Genomic DNA, 22,663 nt, shown 5'->3' with positions numbered 1-22,663 from the left:
GGACCAGAAAAGAAATTCCTCCCGACACATAGTAATCAGAACATCAAATGCACTAAATAAAGATAGAATACTAAAAGCAGTAAGGGAAAAAGGTCAAGTAACATATAAAGGCAAGCCTATCAGAATTACACCAGATTTTTCACCAGAGACTATGAAAGCCAGAAGAGCCTGGACAGATGTTATACAGATACTAAGAGAACACAAATTCCAGCCCAGGCTACTATACCCAGCCAAACTCTCAATTACCATAGATGGAGAAACCAAAGTATTCCACGACAAAACTAAATTCAACCATTATCTCTCCACGAATCCAGCCCTTCAAAGGATAATAACAGAAAAAAACCAATACAAGGACGGGAACCACGCCCTAGAAAAAACAAGAAGATAATCCCTCAACAAAACTAAAAGAAGACAGCCACAAGAACAGAATGCCAACTTTAACAACAAAAATAACAGGAAGCAACAATTACTTTTCCTTAATATCTCTTAATATCAATGGTCTCAACTCCCCAATAAAAAGACATAGACTAACAGACTGGCTACACAAACAGGACCCAACATTCTGCTGCTTACAGGAAACCCATCTCAGGGAAAAAGACAGACACTACCTCAGAGTGAAAGGCTGGAAAACAATTTTCCAAGCAAATGGTCTGAAGAAACAAGCTGGAGTAGCCATTTTAATATCGGATAAAATCGACTTCCAACCCAAAGTTATCAAAAAAGACAAGGAGGGACACTTCATACTCATCAAAGGTAAAATCCTCCAAGAGGAACTCTCAATTCTGAATATCTACGCACCAAATGCCAGGGCAGCCACATTCATTAGAGACACTTTAGTAAAGCTCAAAGCATACATTGCACCTCACACAATAATAGTGGGAGACTTCAACACACTACTTTCTTCAAAGGACAGATCGTGGAAACAGAAACTAAACAGGGACACAGTGAAACTAACAGAAGTTATGAAACAAATGGACCTGACAGATATCTACAGAACATTTTATCCTAAAACAAAAGGATATACCTTCTTCTCAGCACCTCACGGAACTTTCTCCGAAATTGACCATATAAATGGTCACAAAACAGGCCTCAAAAGATACAAAAATATTGAAATTGTCCCATGTATCCTATCAGACCACCATGGCCTAAGACTGATCTTCAATAACAACATAAATAACGGAAAGCCAACATTCACGTGGAAACTGAACAACACTCTTCTCAATGATACCTTGGTCAAGGAAGGAATAAAGAAAGAAATTAAAGACTTTTTAGAGTTTAATGAAAATGAAGCCACAATGTACCCAAACCTATGGGACACAATGAAAGCATTTCTAAGAGGGAAACTCATAGCTCTGAGTGCCTCCAAGAAGAAACTGGAGAGAGCACATACTAGCAGCTTGACAACACATCTAAAAGCTCTAGAAAAAAAGGAAGCAAATTCACCCAAGAGGAGTAGATGGCAGGAAATAATCAAACTCAGGGGTGAAATCAACCAAGTGGAAACAAGAAGAACTATTCAAAGAATTAACCAAACGAGGAGTTGGTTCTTTGAGAAAATCAACAAGATAGATAAACCCTTAGCTAGACTCACTAAAGGGCACAGGGACAAAATCCTAATTAACAAAATCAGAAATGAAAAGGGAGACATAACAACAGATCCTGAAGAAATCCAAAACACCATCAGATCCTTCTACAAAAGGCTATACTCAACAAAACTGGAAAACCTGGACGAAATGGACAAATTTCTGGACAGATACCAGGTACCAAAGTTGAGTCAGGATCAAGTTGACCATCTAAACAGTCCCATATCACCTAAAGAAATAGAAGCAGTTATTAATAGTCTCCCAGCCAAAAAAAGCCCAGGACCAGACGGGTTTAGTGCAGAGTTCTATCAGACCTTCAAAGAAGATCTAATTCCAGTTCTGCACAAACTATTTCACAAAATAGAAGTAGAAGGTACTCTACCCAACTCATTTTATGAAGCCACTATTACTCTGATACCTAAACCACAGAAAGATCCAACAAAGATAGAGAACTTCAGACCAATTTTTCTTATGAATATCGATGCAAAAATCCTCAATAAAATTCTCCCTAACCAAATCCAAGAACACATTAAAGCAATCATTCATCCTGACCAAGTAGGTTTTATTCCAGGGATGCAGGGATGGTTTAATATACGAAAATCCATCAATGTAATCCATTATATAAACAAACAAAAAGACAAAAACCACATGATCATCTCGTTAGATGCAGAAAAAGCATTTGACAAGATCCAACACCCATTCATGATAAAAGTTTTGGAAAGATCAGGAATTCAAGACCCATACCTAAACATGATAAAAGCAATCTACAGCAAACCAGTAGCCAACATCAAAGTAAATGGAGAGAAGCTGGAAGCAATCCCACTAAAATCAGGGACTAGACAAGGCTGCCCACTTTCTCCCTACCTTTTCAACATAGTACTTGAAGTATTAGCCAGAGCAATTCGACAACAAAAGGAGATCAAGGGGATACAAATTGGAAAAGAGGAAGTCAAAATATCACTTTTTGCAGATGATATGATAGTATATATAAGTGACCCTAAAAATTCTACCAGAGAACTCCTAAGCCTGATAAACAGCTTATGTGAAGTAGCTGGATATAAAATAAACTCAAACAAGTCAATGGCCTTTCTCTATACAAAGAATAATCAGGCTGAGAATGAAATTAGGGAAACAACACCCTTCTCAATAGTCACAAATAATATAAAATACCTTGGCGTGACTCTAACTAAGGAAGTGAAAGATCTGTATGATAAAAACTTCAAATCTCTGAAGAAAGAAATTAAAGAAGATCTCAGAAGATGGAAAGATCTCCCATGCTCATGGATTGGCAGGATCAACATTGTAAAAATGGCTATCTTGCCAAAAGCAATCTACAGATTCAATGCAATCCCCATCAAAATTCCAACTCAATCCTTCAACGAATTAGAAGGAGAAATTTGCAAATTCACCTGGAATAACAAAAAACCTAGGATAGCAAAAAGTCTTCTCAAGGATAAAAGAACCTCTGGTGGAATCACCATGCCTGACCTAAAGCTTTACTACAGAGCAATTGTGATAAAAACTGCATGGTACTGGTATAGAGACAGACAAGTAGACCAATGGAATAGAATTGAAGACCCAGAAATGAACCCACACACCTATGGTCACTTGATCTTCGACAAGGGATCTAAAGCCATCCAGTGGAAGAAAGACAGCATTTTCAACAAATGGTGCTGGCACAACTGGCTGTTATTGTGTAGAAGAATGCGAATCGATCCATACTTATCTCCTTGTACTAAGGTCAAATTTAAGTGGATCAAGGAACTTCACATAAAACCAGAGACACTGAAACTTATAGAGGAGAAAGTGGGGAAAAGCCTTGAAGATATGGGCACAGGGGAAAAATTCCTGAACAGAACAGTTATGGCTTGTACTGTAAGATCGAGAATTGACAAATGGGACCTAATGAAACTCCAAAGTTTCTGCAAGGCAAAAGACACTGTCAGTAAGACAAAAAGAAGACCAACAGATTGGGAAAGGATCATTACCTATCCTAAATCAGATAGGGGACTAATATCCAACATATATAAAGAACTCAAGAAGGTGGACTTCAGAAAATCAAATAACCCCATTAAAAAATGGGGCTCAGAACTGAACAAAGAATTCTCACCTGAGGAATACCGAATGGCAGAGAAACACCTGAAAAAATGTTCAACATCCTTAATCATCAGGGAAATGCAAATCAAAACAACCCTGAGATTCCACCTCACACCAGTCAGAATGGCTAAGATCAAAAATTCAGGTGACAGCAGATGCTGGCGTGGATGTGGAGAAAGAGGAACACTCCTCCATTGTTGGTGGGATTGCAGGCTTGTACAACCACTCTGGAAATCAGTCTGGCGGTTCCTCAGAAAATTGAACATAGTACTACCGGAGGATCCAGCAATACCTCTCCTGGGCATATATCCAGAAGATGCCCCAACGGGTAAGAAGGACACATGCTCCACTATGTTCATAGCAGCCTTATTTATAATAGCCAGAAGCTGGAAAGAACCCAGATGCCCCTCAACAGAAGAATGGATACAGAAAATGTGGTACATCTACACAATGGAGTACTACTCAGCTATTAAAAAGAATGAATTTATGAAATTCCTAGCCAAATGGATGGACCTGGAGGGCATCATCCTGAGTGAGGTAACACATTCACAAAGAAACTCACACAATATGTACTCACTGATAAGTGGATATTAGCCCCAAACCTAGGATACCCAAGATATAAGATACAATTTGCTAAACACATGAAACTCAAGAAGAATGAAGACTGAAGTGTGGACACTATGCCCCTCCTTAGAATTGGGAACAAAACACCCATGGAAGGAGTTACAGAGACAAAGTTTGGAGCTGAGATGAAAGGATGGACCATGTAGAGACTGCCATATCCAGAGATCCACCCCATAATCAGCATCCAAACGTTGACACCATTGCATACACTAGCAAGATTTTATTGAAAGGACCCAGATGTAGCTGTCTCTTGTGAGACTATGCCGGGGCCTAGCAAACACAGAAGTGGATGCTCACAGTCAGCTAATGGATGGATCACAGGGCTCCCAATGGAGGAGCTAGAGAAAGTAGCCAAGGAGCTAAAGGGATCTGCAACCCTATAGGTGGAACAACATTATGAACTAACCAGTACCCCGGAGCTCTTGACTCTAGCTGCATATATATCAAAATATGGCCTAGTCGGCCATCACTGGAAAGAGAGACCCATTGGACTTGCAAACTTTATATGCCCCAGTACAGGGGAACACCAGGGCCAAAAAGGGGGAGTGGGTGGGCAGGGGAGTGGGGGTGGGTGGGTATGGGGGACTTTTGCTATAGCATTGGAAATGTAAATGAGCTAAATACCTAATAAAAAATGGAAAAAAAAAAGAAAGCAGGAAGAAGATGCCATGGAGAGCAAGCCAATAGGTAGCACCTCTCACTGGCCTCAGCATCAGCTCCTGCCTCTGGCTTCCTGCAAAAGACCCCATTTCCTGTTCATGTCTTAAATTACGTTCAGGACATATCTTAGTGATAGACTGTTATAGGCAGTGTAAGATAAAATAAACCATAACTTTTCCAAGTTGGTTTTAGTCATGGTCTTTAATAATATTAATAAAAATTCTATATCACAGAGACACTGTAAAGTACAAGTTTAGGATTGTACATTCTCAGAAATGCTGAGGTGAGGACACTATGAAACATTATAGGAGAAAGTATCCATCCAACTACACACACACACACACACACACACACACACACACACACACACACGTGTGTGTGTGTATATATATATATATATATATATATATATACACATATATATATGTGTGTGTGTGTATATATATATATATATATATATATATATATAGAGAGAGAGAGAGAGAGAGAGAGAGAGAGAGATCTTCCTTCAATGCTGGATAATAATGTGGATGAATAATCCAAATAAATCTTTTTCCTCCCACCTTGCTTTTTGTCATGGTGCTTATCACAGCAATGGAACCCTTGACTTTTAACCTATAACTTGTAACTAGTAACCTGTGCTTCTGAGCCCCTCCCCCAATGCCCACTCCATCCTTACAAACACAACCAGGTAAGCAGTCACACAGTTCCACGGAAAAACAATGTTACTTAGGCCCCCATGTTTGCAAATTCATAGAACTTAACATCCTAGTAATTACCAACTGATGTATGAGCAAGAGTACATAGAACAAGTGGTATTTTTCTCTAGTTCCATGAGTTATTTAAACAAATAAAGTCAATATTGACTTAACTCCTAGAGTAAATCTTTCTTGTTTGATAACTGAATCTCTCTCATTCTCATTTTAATTCCCAAAGTAGGGCTTAAATGACCACATAAATTATAGAGAAAGAAATATGTAGCACAATGTCTTTTCTGTTCAAACACCTGCTCCATGAGAGTAACGAAGGAAGGTGGAATGGTTGACATCGCATTCATTCCAAACAATCTCTACACAACACATTCACTGGTCCACGCTGACATCTATCTTATATTTAAAGTATAAAATATAAACAAAAATCTAGTAAAAAAATACTAGCTGCAAGAGACAATTTTATAACATTTTAATCTTCCGGATGGATAAATACTGTTTTCAACGATGCTCAAAGTTCAGAGAATCTGTGTGAGAAAGAGCTCCCTGTGAGCTATGTTTCCTCATTTTCTTTTATGAGAACTCATTATTTTGTGTGTAGTTGAAAGGACATAAAAAGAAGCTGTTTTAACAAATTCTCAAATAATAAATTGTTCTGGTTGAAGTAAAAAGAAACGCTAAGCAGGAATGGTGGAGGGGCTGCCTATTTCCATATCTTCCACTATAATTTCATCCTCCATGATCCTCATTCTTCATTCACTACAAGCAAGTTTTCCTTGAGAAATATTCAAAATATGTATATATAAAATTCTGCTTGTTTAGAACAAAATGAGAACCTAAATCACTAATAAGAGGATAACGCATATAATGAAATATACATTCCCAGAACTGAGTTGTGAATATTCATTTAGATGGCATTAAAGGTGTTTAATGACAGAGGAAGTGTTACATGTTTACGGGAGTACAGAGATACCATGCAAACTAGAATATTAACTGCTTTTAAATGCACTAGAAATGAGGATTAGTAGGGAAAATTGATTTCTTAAAAGTTGTTTGAATAAAACATATCAATTTAAAATCCATATTTGACTATTTTAAATAAATATCATCCAAGAAAAATTCAAATTTACCCTAAAATGAAATATGTTTAACATTTATAACCACACTATACTCATTGTTGTTATAAAAGTCACATAAGTGATCTCTCTGTTATAAGATGAAAATTTCCCAAGACTGCAGAGCTCTACCATGTGATTCATCTGGATGTGAGCTGATCTGCATTCATTTACCTTTTATTTTTCTTCATGCTTGCGCCCATAAACATACTTTTAAGTACTTTTTTAAAGTTTTGCATATACTTTTTACAGTATTAAGTAATGTTGATTAAAGTAAAAGAAAGATACTGTGCATTCCCAAGCTCATATGGTCCGTTTCCACTAGGCCAGCTGTAAGTGATGCAGAATGCAGAAGCCACCACAGCTAAGAAGGAACTGAAGAGATCTGCCTCAGCACTGGATCTCAATCAGCTCAAATGGCTCATTTGTTGCCTAGTGACAAATATATGCTAGCTACTTCTACACCATTTAGGCCATGCAAAATCATCTCGGAAAGAAAGCAAAATTATGACTCTAGGACATCGTTCAGCGATTAGAAAATGTATTCATACTAAGTCTTATTTTCATGGTAAAAAGTTACTTCAGAAAAGAGTACCAAAAACAAAAATAAATACCCACAATAGGTACTGTTGGCATCTCTTGCATTTGAACTAAATGAGAATTTTTAAAATTCAGGAGGGAAAGCCATCTCCAACTGGGCTGTTTTCTTATAACACTTCCAGATTCATTAGCTGTATTTCTCTCAGAAAGCTGTACTGCCACTTTTAAAACTTCTTGCAAGACAAGTCACATCTTGTGTGGACAAAAATTAAGCCTAAAAGAACTGTCTCTTACTACTAGAGGTTAATTGATTATTGCACCAGTTGTACAAATTAGCCATCGCACAGTTAAACAGTAAAGCTCAGACTAGACGCTGGATTCACCCCAGGGACAATCAGAAGCCTTTGGTACTCAGAGTATAGGGAAGGAAAATATGCAAGAGGGACAGCAAGACTCTAGAGACAGCTTCCTCTGAGTAAGGGCTAGGGAGGGGGATGTTTTCTGTAGCTCACAACACCTGACAAACTACAGTGGATCCCATTTCACCACCAGAGGAACAAAAGCAAAAGGAGCTTTAGTAGGAAGACAATACAAGGCCTCTAGGAAAAGTATCTGCCTCAGGTACAAGGATAAGAGAAACAGGGACTTCCAGCAGAGATAAATATGCTAGAAAATAAATGGAAGCAACTGACTCTACATTAAGGAATAACATTTCTTTGTACTTTAGGAATAAGTGTTAATATCTTGAGTACAATAACACTGAATCACAGGGAAGTATATCACAGAGTGGACAAAAAAACCCCATAGAGACTAAACAAAGATTAGAGGTACATGTTTCCCCAATGACAAATGTAAGGAAAATACTTAGTATGAACAGTGGGATCAAGGTGTAAATTAAGTCTAAAATATTTAAATTTGGACACATACAAAGCTGCTTATTATTATACATGACATATGTATATAAAGTTATGTATGTGCTGGAGATATACATCATATATGTATGATATATGATATATACATATGTATACACATACGTAAATGCTTACACACACACAAAGCAAACACAGTGTACCACCCTCCTTTTAAGCTAATTCATATGCAATTCCTCTGAAGTTTGGAGACAATAATAATTTGAAAATAAAATAAGTCAACTGGCTTTCCCTCACTTCCTTAATACTGGACTAGCCAATTTACTGACAGCAGAGGTAAGACCTTATGCCAAGTGAGTGAGGTCTTTACCAAGGTCAAGCGTACTAGTCACTTTTACCTTATCAAATTTTCTTTTCCTCTGAAATATGGTCTTTTAAACTCAAGGAAATTATTGCAGAGTACAATCTCCCAAGAAAAGACAGGCATTCCATATCCTACAGGCTCATATTTAAAGAGGGACCTTATTTAAATTATCTAAAATTTTTAGAAAACTTATACCTTCAAATTATACAATAATTAAAGTTACACACATGCTGATTATTTATTCAAGGAATGTCCTTTCCAAACGATGGCCTGCAAGGTAAAATTAACCAACATACAGACTTTGAAAGATTTCCCAGGAAAATTTACTGGATGTACACAAGGGACTCTCTTGTTATTATTCCAAACTCTAACAGAGTTTTCACAGTCATGGTGGGTCCAATGTTGTATATGCACACTAACATATAAACAAACAATGTTTGTATATGTGTGTGTGTGTGTGTTCAGCATTGTGTGTATAAGCTATAATCCTTCCCTTGAACTATACACATGTTTATGTTAAGAAAATATGAAAATTACAGTTTTGTTTTCTGTACTGCTGTTTGCTTTACAGCTATTTGCACAAACGCATTGTGTTGACACCATAAGGATACTCATTAAAGGGTACAGGTTTTTTTAACAGCTTAAATAAATGCAGCTGTTCCGGGAAAAAAATTACCCTCATGATGAATGCACACACAAAAACGCAACTGCCTTTCTGAAGCAATGAATAAAATTAAGATTTTGTGTGTGTGTGTTTTATATTTCAACTGAAGGTAAATTGTGACAATAAGAATGGGTGTGGTCTTTCATTTACCTGAGGTATGGAAAGAGTTGGAGCCAGGGTACCTGGTTCTGCGGTTATGTGGAGAATTGAGTAAAAAGAAAGGGAAAGAGAGGGAACTTTATTCTAACTAAATTTATTTTTAAGAATAGTGCCCAAGTAATAAAAGGATCCTATGATGTAAGTTCTGCCCAGTCCTCCTCGATTTGCCTGAGTGGCTCCCAAGCTTAGAAACAGTGAATTGAAAGAGCACTTAAATGGTTTTGATTTGTATAAATTTAATGAAGAGTAATTCTAATTATCAAAGTATTTATTAAAGTGTTTTTATTTATATAATGTAGTAATGAGCATTTAACCTTTGAGTGCTCTATAGCTAACTATTCTAATAGACTTAGTGTAATACGAATGCTTACCCACTGGCTCATTATTTTAATTTAATTTAATTTTTTACTTATTTACTTTCCAACCCTCGCACGGTCTGCCTCCTGGTGACCCCTTCCACGATCTTTTACGACTATATTATCAGATATAGTCAAACACTACATTTTGGTTGTTTCCATTTTGGAGACATTGTTCTTGATAACTCTTCAGAGTCTCTCCTCATTAACCGCAGAAATACATGTGTCTTGCACAGCCCCTAGAATACTCTGTGATATCCATAGACAACATCACCAACACACACATAGAAAATCTAAATATATCACATGTAAACCACTAATTTCATCAGGCGATATTTTTAACCCACACAAAGTTTTAAATTCATATTGTATATGATTTTAGTCAACTAAAACTAAAACTAGTTCCTTTTGAAAGTATATCAGAGACCATGGCAAGGTAGCAGCACACGCCTGGGAGGCTGAAGCAAGTTCTGTGCCAGCCCAGACTACAGAGTAAGTCCTTGAAGCAAAAGTAAAACTTAAACAATAAGCTATAACAAACACAGGAGAGGGATTCATAAAAAATAAGAACTAAGTATTACAACTTTTCAGTGAGCTTTCTAAATGAAAAATGAAGAGACTTCCAAGCTTTGGTCTATAATTTATGAATGAATAGGATTGACATGATTTTAAGTTTTCAGCATAGTCCGTCTCTTATTTTTAGCATAATAACCCACAAAACACAAAGAACAAGAATTCAAAATAGCATGTGGATGAAATAATTTTACCTCCTCTGACCTATCAAGATTCATTCCTTTCCTTCAGAAGAAACATACTTCGTTGCTCAGGAATTCAGGTCCCCAAACATTCAGAATAAACTGCTGTAGATTTTCATTCCTATGTAACCCAGGTAGTGCTTACCTCAGTCAGGTGGGGCGTTGGGTTAAATCCACAGAGATTGCAAACTTGATTCTTGCATTCTGTGCAGGTGTTGAAGTTGGGAGGATCCTGAGACCCTACGTTGAGTTCCGTTCTGCAGAGAGGACAGGCCGGTTTGGGTTTGGTGGTCTTGTCTGGCTTCTGGGCGAGGACGGCCTTCTCGGGCTCTGTAGGTGGAGGTTTGCTGACCTTCCCAGGTGGGGGCTTCTTGTCTTTCTCTGCCTTCTTCACTGTTGGAGCTTGCACAGGTTTGGCCTCTAAGTTTTCAGCTGCCGGGCCTTTTGTTTCCTTCTTCACAGCAGTCGTCTTGGCAGGTGCTGATGGGTGCGGACCTGTGGACTTGGGTGGTCCCTGAGCAGCCAGAGTCTGGGATGGGGGAGGGGCTTGCTTTGATGGGGCAGCTGGCCCAGTCTGTGGATGAGGTGCTTGCTGACCTGCTGTGGAAATTAAGTTTGATGCTTGGCTAAAGATGGATGCTCCGAACCCGAATAGCTTCCCTGTCACAGTTTCTTGAGGAGTTGTGGGCTGTGATTTGGGGGCATCAGCGATACCCCCCAGATTCAAACTGAACCGTCTTGACTGCTCCGGAGGCTTCGGGGGCTGCTGAGACTGGGGTGTGGCTTGGCCAGTCGTAGGTCGTGTGCCAGACGGTGTTGGGGATCCTTTTGGTACTGGCTTTGTATCTGGTTTAGGGGTCACCTTGGTTTGTGCTTTCTTAGGCTCCTCCTTCTTCTGAACTGGATCCTTGCTCTCAGAAGTGGGCCCAGGATGTGAAACAATTTTTGAGTCTGATGCAGGCCTGGGCATGGCTTTAGAATCAAGTGGGGTAATTGTATCTCCTGTTGGTGGGAAACTCTGTGAAGTTTTGGCAGAGTCTGTTTTCAAAGGAGGGGCCGTTGTCACTTGAGCCTGTGCCTGCACTTGAGAGCTCAGAATAGCAGGCTTTGAGGTTGCTGCTGCTGAAGATGGGCTATCTGTGAGTGTCTCTGTCGTCTTCGGTTGCTTTGGTTCAACATCTGCAACAGGGGCCTTTGCTTGTTCAGGTAGGGCTGCAGAAGGCTTCTTGGGAGGGGCTGGCTTAGGTAAGGCCTCTGCCACTGGAGGCTGTGGGGCTGTAGCCGGGGTAGGTCCATGAAGGGTTGGCTGTTTCACCAGTGGCGGTGGCTTTTTGGACTCCGGTGCTTTGGGGCTGTCCTGTTTGGATGGAAGTTCCTTCTTTGGGGAAGCCTGCTGTGACGGTACAGGTGATTTGCTGGCTGTTGCTGGCTGTACTGAGGCAGCCTTTGGGGTTGGCTGCGGTGAGGATGGGATTGCTGCCAGTTCACCTCCCAGAGCTCTTTGCATCTGACAGTTTAAACAGAGCCACTCTTTGATCTGGAAACAACACATAACCATCATCACTACGATAACATTGTAAAAATCCAAAAACACTGTCTTAAAGCATGCCTGTTGCAACTATTAGGTTGCATTCCTCTAAGACTCAAATATAGTCATTATTTTGATCAATACATTTAAACATGCAAATTTTAACTTGATAGAAGATAATGAATCTAAGAAACTAAAGCATACCATACTGTAAGAAAAATAAACAGGAAAAGTACATGACTTTATTCTGCCTCTAATGTTAATTTTGGCATTCCACATTCACGATTCACTCAGGTGTGTTAGTTCCAGAAATAGAAGGTAACATATAAAAATATGAATTTTAACTTATGAGGTTCCATTAATATGTTTCAATGTGTGTTTTTCTGCTGTTGGCTCCTCACCAGGTTTTAGTTATACAACCCAGAGTAGGCTTGTCAAATTATGAAAATATTGCTGATTTCTTAACTTAAGGGAGCATTATTTCCACTCCCAAGTCAACGTACTCACAAATCTGAAAATAAAAATTAACCAAGGTAAGCTAAAAAGAGACGACCAAGGCTAACTCTCTGATTATCGCAAATAATATGATTTAGCAAAGAAAATGCTCTTTCCTTGTAAACTTTATCAAGATATTTAGAAGGTAAGTGTTTTAGATAGTAGATAATGCATGCAGAGGGGAGAGAGAACAAGAGGAAGGCATATAGCTGAGACACACACACACGGACACACATACAAAATTACACTTGTATTCCATAATATATCAATTGTGACTAATTGCAAACTTTATTGCAACAATTTATAAGATAATTCAAAAGCATGCCTATCTAACATTTTGTATGATTCAAAAATATTTCATAGAGACGATTTTACATATTATCAGCAAAATTAGGAATTTTGAGTTCCACCATATACTAATCCTATCCATCCAGAGAAACCAGTGCTACGAGTTTGGCACCAAAGCTCTCTGCATATATTACAGCATGGAGAGAAGGTTTGAACCATAGGCAATGGGAAAAGGTCAACTAGCATATAATAGGAAAGTATTAACTTGCCAAATAACATATTCTTCATTTTCAAGCAATTATCTTTTGTAGCAAAACTTAATCAGTTTTTCGTAAGACTATAAAGGCACTGTTTTCTTTGATATTTTTAATTTTGACACAGGGTATTGTTATGTATCTACCTATCTCAGTATCCTGAGTATGGGGATTACAGGTGGATTCAAACAAATATTTTTCAAACCATGACTCAATATAAAATGATTTAACCATCTCGTAAACATCAAACTTTGAACTGGACAATTCTAAGATGTCTTATTTCTAGTGTAAAAATTAAATTAAAAAAATTTAACTAATTGTGATAAGGAGTTAGGAGTTCCTTTGTTTTCAGTGTAAGTGTCAGGCACCTCTACACTCCTATTTTTACCTTTAACTTTTAAAACATTGCCTGAGATGGCCCAAACCTGCCTCAGATCCACTGTCCTGCTGCTGATCACTTTGGACCTCTGAGTAACTTGCCTCTACCTTTGTAGGACCAGGATTGCAGGCCTGTGTACTGTAGGAGATTAAACCCAGGGCTTCACACATGCCAGGCAAGCTCTATGCACACAGCTACCTCTGCAGCTGTATCTGTATTCGGTATCTTTACCTTCCCATGTGCCTGAAGCATTTTGAAGAGTAAATAACCTTTGTATAAATAATGATTGAAATCATAAAAGTAACCAAATAATCCCTGCTTCTGTAAATTCTTTGGTGACATCAGGACTGAGGTTTAAAGTGTCCTTCGTTCCATTCCAATGAAACTTGATAAAGAAAGACCTCTGTAAATAAACAGGTTCCCACTACCCAAACGGCCATTAGAACTGAGCTGCAATGTATTTTTTTCTCATGTGTTTTTCCACATCCTGATGTAGTTAGCTCATAGTCACTTAACCAAAAAAAAAAAAAAAAAAAGAAAGAAAGAAAATATGATTAGATTCCCAAGTCTGTATCAGTAGTGTATTTGATTTTTACCTAATCTACAAAATATCTGTTAAGTATGTGATGGATATTCAAGTTAATGAACATAAATTACATATTTTAGGGCTAATTCTTATTCACATCATTCCCCTTTATTATTATTAACAGTTGTTATATCCAATATGGATGTGAAGCTTAGTCACTATTCATTGCTTCACTTGCTTGTTTGCTGAGCACTTTGAGCAGCGCACATGCCTTTTAAGGAGAGAATAAAACTTCCACAGCTATTGGTAGCTACCGTTCAGTGAGAAGTCAGAAGATGCATGGTAAGGCATAATGTAACATTAAGAGCTTGGAAGCAGAAAAGAAGTACCTGACACTGTTGTGATGACTCCTTCTTTCCTGCTAGCTTTTGTCTCATGTTTGTACCTGTAGAAATGTTGAGGTGATGAACTTGAACTTATGAGTAATAATGTAAATTCTTCTGCAGTGTGATCACTGGGACTTCATGTCCATCATTAGCTCTTACGTGCATCTTTGTTCAACATTAAAATGATCATACTACAAAAGATGGCCTAGTCGGCCATCACTGGAAAGAGAGGCCCATTGGTCTTGCAAACTTTATATGCCCCAGAACAGGGGAACGCCAGGGCCAAAAAGGGGGAGTGGCCGGGTAGGGGAGTGGGGGTGGGTGGGTATGGGGGACTTTTGGTATAGCATTGGAAATGTAAATGAGCTAAATACCTAATAAAAAATGGAAAAAAATGATCATACTACCACAACATAGATACTGTCTAATATAAATAATGTCAGAGAAATGCATTTTATATGGTTAAAATTAAGTGACTGATTATAGTTTATAAATGAACATCCACTTGGGAAATAAGATACATGTGTTACTTGTCCCCTCTCAGACAATTCTCTTCTCTTAGTACATCCTTTCACTAAATATGCTTCACTGCCTTATCTTTTATCTCCTCAGTGCACTTTTTTACTTTTGTAAGCAAACCATGAACATTTCATCCTTCTGTATTCTGCTTTACTTCTAAAATAAGAGTTGAAATCATTGCCTGCATTTCTGACTATACAGTCTTTTGTCCTCTAAGGATGGTTTTAGAAAAAGCCTCCTTTTAATTTATTATCTTGGCCTTATCTCATGAATATTTAACTGATTTTTATGTCAGTACTTAACAATCTTCACACACACATACACACACACACACACACACACACACACACACACACTAGCATGTGCCTTAATACACTGAGCAAATGATAAGTTTACAACCAGCTTCAGTATTCACATACTTAACGAAAAAAAATAGTAAGCCAACTTTGACACCGTTTCTACAAGGTACACAGACATAAAAGAGCACAGGACAAAAATAATGCAACTGCCCTCTGTTGCCCAACTTACAATTCTCATAATTTTACTACAGTACAGTCACTATTCAGGTATTCCCTAAATATGTCTGCATTGGGTATAAAAGATAATTCCCCACTTATCCATTTCTTTCACTTTTCAAACCTCTCTATTTCTGTCTCTCTCTCTCTCTGTCTCTCCCTCTCCCACTCCCTCTCTCTCTTTCCCTCAGATCTTAATTTATACTTCCATAAAATAATACTTAGGATGAACACAAGAACTGGTTTTCTCTAGCTTTTTCTATTAAGATATGCTGTCAATGTTTATGCTAGTACTTGCATAGTTACACTATGGCAAGATCTATGTCCAAACTCCCAAAGATTTTAAACAACCAATGGATCAGACTCCCTTATGTTTCTCTTGACCCCCAATGTGGATTTGATCTTCTCACTATCACCAACACAAAGCTGTCTAGCTGATACAAATTCTAGAAATTAAAAATGTTCAATTTTTCTTACTGTGGCATTTCTTTTTATGCTATGGCTTACCACAGTGAAAACAGCCAGCATAGACTCTTTAGTATTTGTTATGTGGTTCCATACAAATATCAATAGAATCTTGTAATTCTGAACAAGAGAGTCATTTCCATGTGGATTTAAACTGGGGAGAATGTGTTCTAACTGCATAGCTACAAATATTTCTTGTATCTGGAAATAGTAACTTCACTATTTTTCTTTCAAACTTGAGCCCTTGTCCCTAATGCTAGATGAGCAGGGTTACCTGTTGCACCAACATCAACGAAAATACTTGCTGCCCTTACATTGGTGGCCACATCTCTGACAACTGCCCCCTCATTTATTATTAATGTATCTTTATTCTATGAGAGCCATGAGTGAGAGCTTTGAAAAATGACCACTCCTACGAGAACCCAAAGGCTAAAAATAAAAAGCACAGTGCCTGGAATGGGTTACCTCTTTTGAATTGTTTGTCAGTGAGGCCTCATGTGCTCAGAAATATTACCAGTTATTTACAGTGCTACTGGCTACTCTCAGAACTTGACGATAAGAACATATAGTTGAAGATACCACATGCATGAATCGTAGCATATGAAGATACTACATTGGTACTGACTAGAAACTTCATTCCTACAAGACAGTTTTCACAGTGCTAGAACATTCTGTGCACATTTTTGGATGAGGAAAGTACTCAGTAATCGTAACCAGCTAAAAATCCCGTGAACTATCAAAGTAATTGGCCCGGAAAGCATCCCCATGATGTAATAACAGCGTGAACATCATGGAAGCAAATAACTACTTTCTGAGAGGATTTATGTTCCATTCCACAAGATGAAACATGGAATCATTATTAGGGTCAAGAGTCTGTGGAGGTCATAGACTTTATGATTGTAGTAGGACTCCCTACAATTGTCATACTGCTAAAAGGATATAGTATTAAACTGACTCCTAAAAACATAATTATACCCATAGGCCAATGCATCTCTCCACATTCATCTGAGAATCTTCCATTTGCAAAGATGGGGATTAACATAGAGCCCCACCACTGCTCAAAGTACAGAAAATAAGAGACTAAGGAATGCCTAGTCCTAACCAGAACGTCTATGTCACAGACTCTTTCCCAAGGCCTAGAGATCACTGCAGAAGGGGGCAAAGGAGTACATATGTTGGAAGCCCATGGATAACTATGAAGAAAAGGATATCATAGGGCATTTCTTTATCTTGGTTGTGACAACATACACAAGTCCTGTGAAAACTTATGACACAATTAAATATCAACATGGAGAGAGGGGCTAGTCACAAAAACGCACCCCTCGCTCGTGGCTACTGACATGTGATAGCTGCTAGGTAAGGAAGAACCTGTTTTCTTTAAGCAAGTAGCCCCAGGTAAGTCAGCCACATTCCAGTGAATGGCTGCATTCAAGGGTATATGGGCATCAAACACAAGACATTATAGCTAAAACACCAACAGTGACAAAGTGATGGGTAAAAAAGAGGAGTGAACTTGGGAAGATTGGGCACAGGGAATATGAAGGAAATAGAGAGCATGACTTTCCCAAAGAAATAATAATTTCTTAAAAGAAACCTATTAGTCCCCATCGCTTCTTCCTGACTTCACAGAGATGTTGTAAACAACTTTCCATGTTTCGTTGTCACAAGCAGTACCCCTCCCTGATGGTACATTTTCACCATCTACATCTATTTGAAAACAGAATGATGAACACTGATGCTACAGGAGCTTTCAACCATCATGTCCTAGAAATACTCTTCCACTTCCTATGTTTGTATTAAAAGGAAAGACTACAACATGATTAAATAGGTCTCAAGCTGAACGGACTAAAATTCTAGATTATACAAGATGAAAACAAAACTTTAACTTCCTGACGGACTAGTTTATGGAAAATCCATAAATAAAATAAAAAATATTAAAGCCAATTTATTTAATAATCTAACTCAATTGCCCCCTCGAGATGGGAAGCTAAAAGAAAAGCCCAGCAGTGCTACTCACTCGGTGTCCTGACTTAATATGCTACATCAACGCGGGTAAGCCTGAGGTCAGGAAGCGCTACTGCACATTCTCCAGTCACCGTGTGTGCTAATAGAGATCGACACACAATAACCTAATAAACCACCATGATTACTACAGGCTCAAGATCTCCTTTCCGCTGAGCCCTTGGATCAGACCTCGGAAATACAAAATTTTAGTTTCACTGGCTAAGGTTTGGGGGAGAACACTCAATGTTTTCTTTACACCACTAAAGAGGTTTAGTTGTGACTATCTCATATAGAATTTCAATAAACAGTTGCCAATTTAAAAGTTGTACCAAAATCACTGATTACCAAAAAAATATGTCTCTTAGCTTCATGCCCACAAAAGTAAAGATATGACCTCAATACATCTAGCCAATAATATCAAAAGTAGATTTTAGAGATCCAGAGAAAAATCACATTCCTATTCTGAAGTAATATTTTTAATTTTTTTCAGAATGCACATTTTTTATTCTTTGAGAATTTCTAGACATGTGTATTAATATGTTTAGCCTCAGAATAGAATGTAAACCTTACAGCACAACAATGGTTAAAACAAACGAACAGTACCCTCTAAGACAGCAACAACAACAAAGCTCCACTAAAATAAGATTAAAATTCACCTAAAATTTATAATGGATGGTTTGCTCAACTTAGACGATTGTCCTTGAAATAATAGAACATCAAAATAACAATGCAGGAATTGATATCTGCTGGTATTCATATTCGCTGCGGCGAGGGCTGATATCTACTGGTGCTCATATCTGCTATAGGGACTGATATACTCTAGTGTTCATATTCACTGTTGGTATGTTTTCCTTAAATCATACTTTCATCATGAGTTTGTAGAATAAAATCTGTTCTTTTATTCTTTGGTTCTACAGTGAATCTTTCTGCAAATCACCTAAAGGGACCATCTACCCCAGCAAGTCAGTGCGCTCAACCTCTCTGATCCAAGCTTGTGATTCTGTCCACTGTGAGGTTATGTATCTTTACCTCAATGCAGCCCATCTTCAACAATGGCATTGAATGTCTTCATTTAGCACTTACTATTTCAGTAACTGAAGTCTGCCATGTCTTAATTACAAATTTGAAATTTTGTGTTTTAATTTTTAAGTGTGATTTTCGATTGTTTCTCTATCTCCAATCTTTACACTTTAAAAGGAATGGCCAACTTACCATGTTTATTCATATTTGTGTTGGGTACCACATAAATCTGGGGTGTTTTTAATGATAAACTATTACAAAGTTTTCTCCTATATATCAATTTATTTCAAAAATTATATTGGAAAAACTTACATAATTTTGAATGCAATAGAAAAAATACAGTAAAAGCAGACAGCAGATCTAAAAAAAAAAGCAACACTACAAGTAAGACTGCAAGCCCCAGCTTCAGAGCAGACTATGCTTCCTGTTACTCAAGGATTGCCCAGAGCACATGACACATGCCTCCCACAGAGACAGTCACACCCAGCAGCAGTGTGGCTGCAGATGCCTCATATTCCTTAGCTATGCATATCAATGAATAATTTATTTCCATTAAAATGTAGATAATGGCATGCTTCAGAACTGTGATATTATTCTAGGTAACTTGGTAAAAATCTTTATTTAGCACGTAAAGTAGTTGGGTGTTGCTTCGCTTAAACTGTGGATTGCAATTTTCTGCTGAATAATTTAGCAGCTATGACCATCGTTTGTGATCAGTATGCTAGATGTGCACTTTTGTATTAATAAACCAAAACAAGATTCACCAGATGCTGACAATAGCATTCTTAATCCTTGCAAACAGTTTCAAATGATAAAAGCGTGTTTCAATGTTTGTCACAGTTGCCTAAAACACAGAAAACTGACACTCACTAGAGTACCTTTCACAGTATCTTAGTATTTGGTTGTCAGAAGACAGTCCAAGAATGGCATCCTGTGAAAGGAATCCTGAGTGCTTCTGAGAAACTCCAAGAAAACAAGACAAGAGTCTTGTGACCTCAGTTTCTTCTAAACATGGAATTGGTTTTGGGTTATGCTTTTGTCCCCTCCCAAGTGTGGCAACAAGAATGAGTTTACTTCAGATTATTCATTATTGCTTGCCGCTATTATTTAATTCAGTGTTTACACGACCTTTTATATGCCTCTGTGGATAAATGTCTTTTTTTTTTTTTTACCATGTGCAACTTGTCATTGTGATTTTACACAGCTTGAACTTTACTCAGGGGACCTTTCTTATCACTCAAGGTATAAATTGTCTGATGGTCTGAGTAAAGTTGGCTATTGCATGAAATTTAGTTTGCCCATTTTTAGGCTCCATTCTTCCAGGTTCCAGTAAACGTAGGGCTATGAAACCCAGTCCATGTTTACACAGTTACAGGAGAAGAGGAGGATGTCTGATTTGTCACTGCGCTTACTTACGCTACATCAGACACTTGTAAGTACCTTGTCAAGCTTCTTCACCTCAGCAGGTCAGCAAGCACAAGCCTCACACGTTTTACAGCTTATGGCTGCAGCAGCTCCAATGAAACAATGTTTGTGCAACTGTAGCCTATTGTATGATTTTATAATTATCTAATTTAATTTTTTTAAAGAAATGATAAGCCACGCTATTGAAATAGACCCAAAATCTCATGGACTGATTAAAAAAAAAAATGAACTCAATACTTGCTAAGAACTTAACCAGAAGCTCTAGGGATCACCTTGTGTGCATTGGCCTGGAAAGAAAGAATGCAGTTTATAAGATGTCAGAAATGTGTGTATATATATATATATATATCATAAAAATGTACATTTCCCTAAGGGAGCTTTTGCCTCTTTTAACCTGTAAAGGATTCAGCTGTCGCACAGATGCACATAAACACATATTCACAGACACAGATCTGGGGAATGGTGCTTTAAATCCTGATTCATGGGCATTACATTACTCTGCCATTGTTTCAAACAAATTTAATCTAAGTTTTCATTATCATTCATTCTATTTTGATGTTTTAAAATTTTCTTCCCCTGTCAATATAACAGAGCAAGAGGAAATCTGGAGTGAAGCTTAGTGTTTGTATTTTTTTTTTTTACCGGTCAATCCAAGCGAAGAATTCTTATTATCAGGTTCATATATGAAGACACCTGTCAACTAAATTATTTGTTTTACATAAATTGAATGTGTTGCTAAGTTTTAAGTGTAGAACTAAAACTTCTAACTGATAAATTAATGATGCAAACATATTTCTATGAACTATACTTTATAGATAATGCTTTTATTAGAAAAACACAATATACTTAGCCCCCAAAAGACTTGATGTGCTAGGGTGGGGGAATATAAAGTGAGGCCTCTGTATTCTGGAGGACAAGGAAAGAGGGGGGAGGAAGGAAAAATTGATGGAGGGTGTGACCAGAAGGAGCAGCAGAGGGCAGGATGTAAAGTTATACTCCCATACCAAGCATGAAGGGAGAGCTAAAACTAGACCTCAGATCATCTGATACTATCCATGTATTAGACTTTATGGAAAATTATAAAGTTATTATAGATTATTTTATACATTTGTCTTCAGTGAAATAGTCTGAAATATCTGTCTGTAACAGGTTGCCTTGTCAAGGGCAATTAATATTTGACATGAGTTAAAATGTTACAAATGCATGCTTTCTCAAAGGACAGGAACAGCCAGGTGTTGCTATTACTCACTACATTAAGCTTATTTACTGATTCAATAAGTGACCTCATTAGCCTTAGTTATCTGCTTTCACAGAACAACATCTGTCATTGCTAAACTATATGGACCATAATACTAGTTGTAATAATACATAATAAGCCAACTAGACATAATAAAAGCAAACTCTTCAGAAAAACATCTTAAATGATTAGTCATCTAGAAGACAAAATTAACAAAATGTAATGGTTTACTTCTAGTGGATAAGCTTGTAAGTATAGCATGAAGCTGTATACAACAGAACACTCAGGGAATAAAAGATCAGACAGACAGCTTAAAAGAATAGGATTCAGTGGAATATTTTGAATATATTTAAATATACAGAATTTTAAATAATCTTGTCTTTCTGGTAAGTTAAACATTATTAGAATACTAGTTTTAATGGCAAACTCATTTTGTTATAATCAAGATATTCTACTTTTAAAGGTAAAAAGAGGTAGAAATTTCTAGGTCATTGCAACAAAGCAAATGCCTTGTATCTTCCAAAAATCGTGTGCTTAGATTTATGAAATGTCATTTCTCTTAAGACTTCAAATGAACATGATACCAGTTAAAGGACATATAATTTTGATGTAAGAATAATGAGTAAAGGTACTACTGCACAGCATTGTAAACATGTTATTTTCAAATATAAAATCTCATATTCTTCATAACCACAAATTCCCCTAACTCCATCAATTAGATTCTTATTATAATTGGCATCTGTAATGTCTCCCAGAGGCCCATGTGTTAGGAGCCTGGTCCTCACGAAGGGAACTACTAAGAGGTGATGGGAACTCAGAGATGGGCCTAAGACCACTCCTATGAAGGATATAGTGAAAAACGCGTCCCTCCTTCCCACTGACTTCCACTCTCCACCCATGAGCTGAGTAGTACTGCTCCTTCACCTGTTCCTGCCATGATGTCTTGCAACCCACAGGCCCAGCATCATCAGAAAATAAAACTGCCAAGCTGTGAACCAAAACACAATTTCTCTCTTCACAAACTATCCAGGTAGGTATTGCAGTAAGAGAAACCAAAACCGTTCACTACAATCACCAGGGTTAAAGGATTTCTTTAAAATAAAATGGAATTTAAATAATTTATCAA

At 37.6% G+C, this 22,663-nt stretch overlaps 1 protein-coding gene across 10 annotated transcripts in view; it reads right to left on the bottom strand.

The window, feature by feature from the left end:
- The window catches only part of Pclo (piccolo (presynaptic cytomatrix protein)), a 348,560-nt gene that overhangs the window by 312,023 nt on the left and 13,874 nt on the right, over nt 1-22,663 (bottom strand). For all 10 annotated transcript variants that reach the window (XR_003955649.1, XR_003955647.1, XR_003955650.1 and 7 more), the window contains exon 3: nt 10,642-12,033. Coding sequence is in view for 6 of the 10 variants with exons in the window: in XM_006503582.3 (XP_006503645.2) it covers nt 10,642-12,033 (1,392 nt within the window). In the remaining 4 variants the exon portion in view is untranslated. The remainder of the gene's footprint in view (nt 1-10,641; nt 12,034-22,663) is intronic.

The sequence above is a fragment of the Mus musculus genome, chromosome 5, assembly GCF_000001635.26.
Source record: "Mus musculus strain C57BL/6J chromosome 5, GRCm38.p6 C57BL/6J".
NCBI lineage: Eukaryota > Metazoa > Chordata > Mammalia > Rodentia > Muridae > Mus > Mus musculus.
This window is presented reverse-complemented; position numbering and strand designations above follow the sequence as displayed.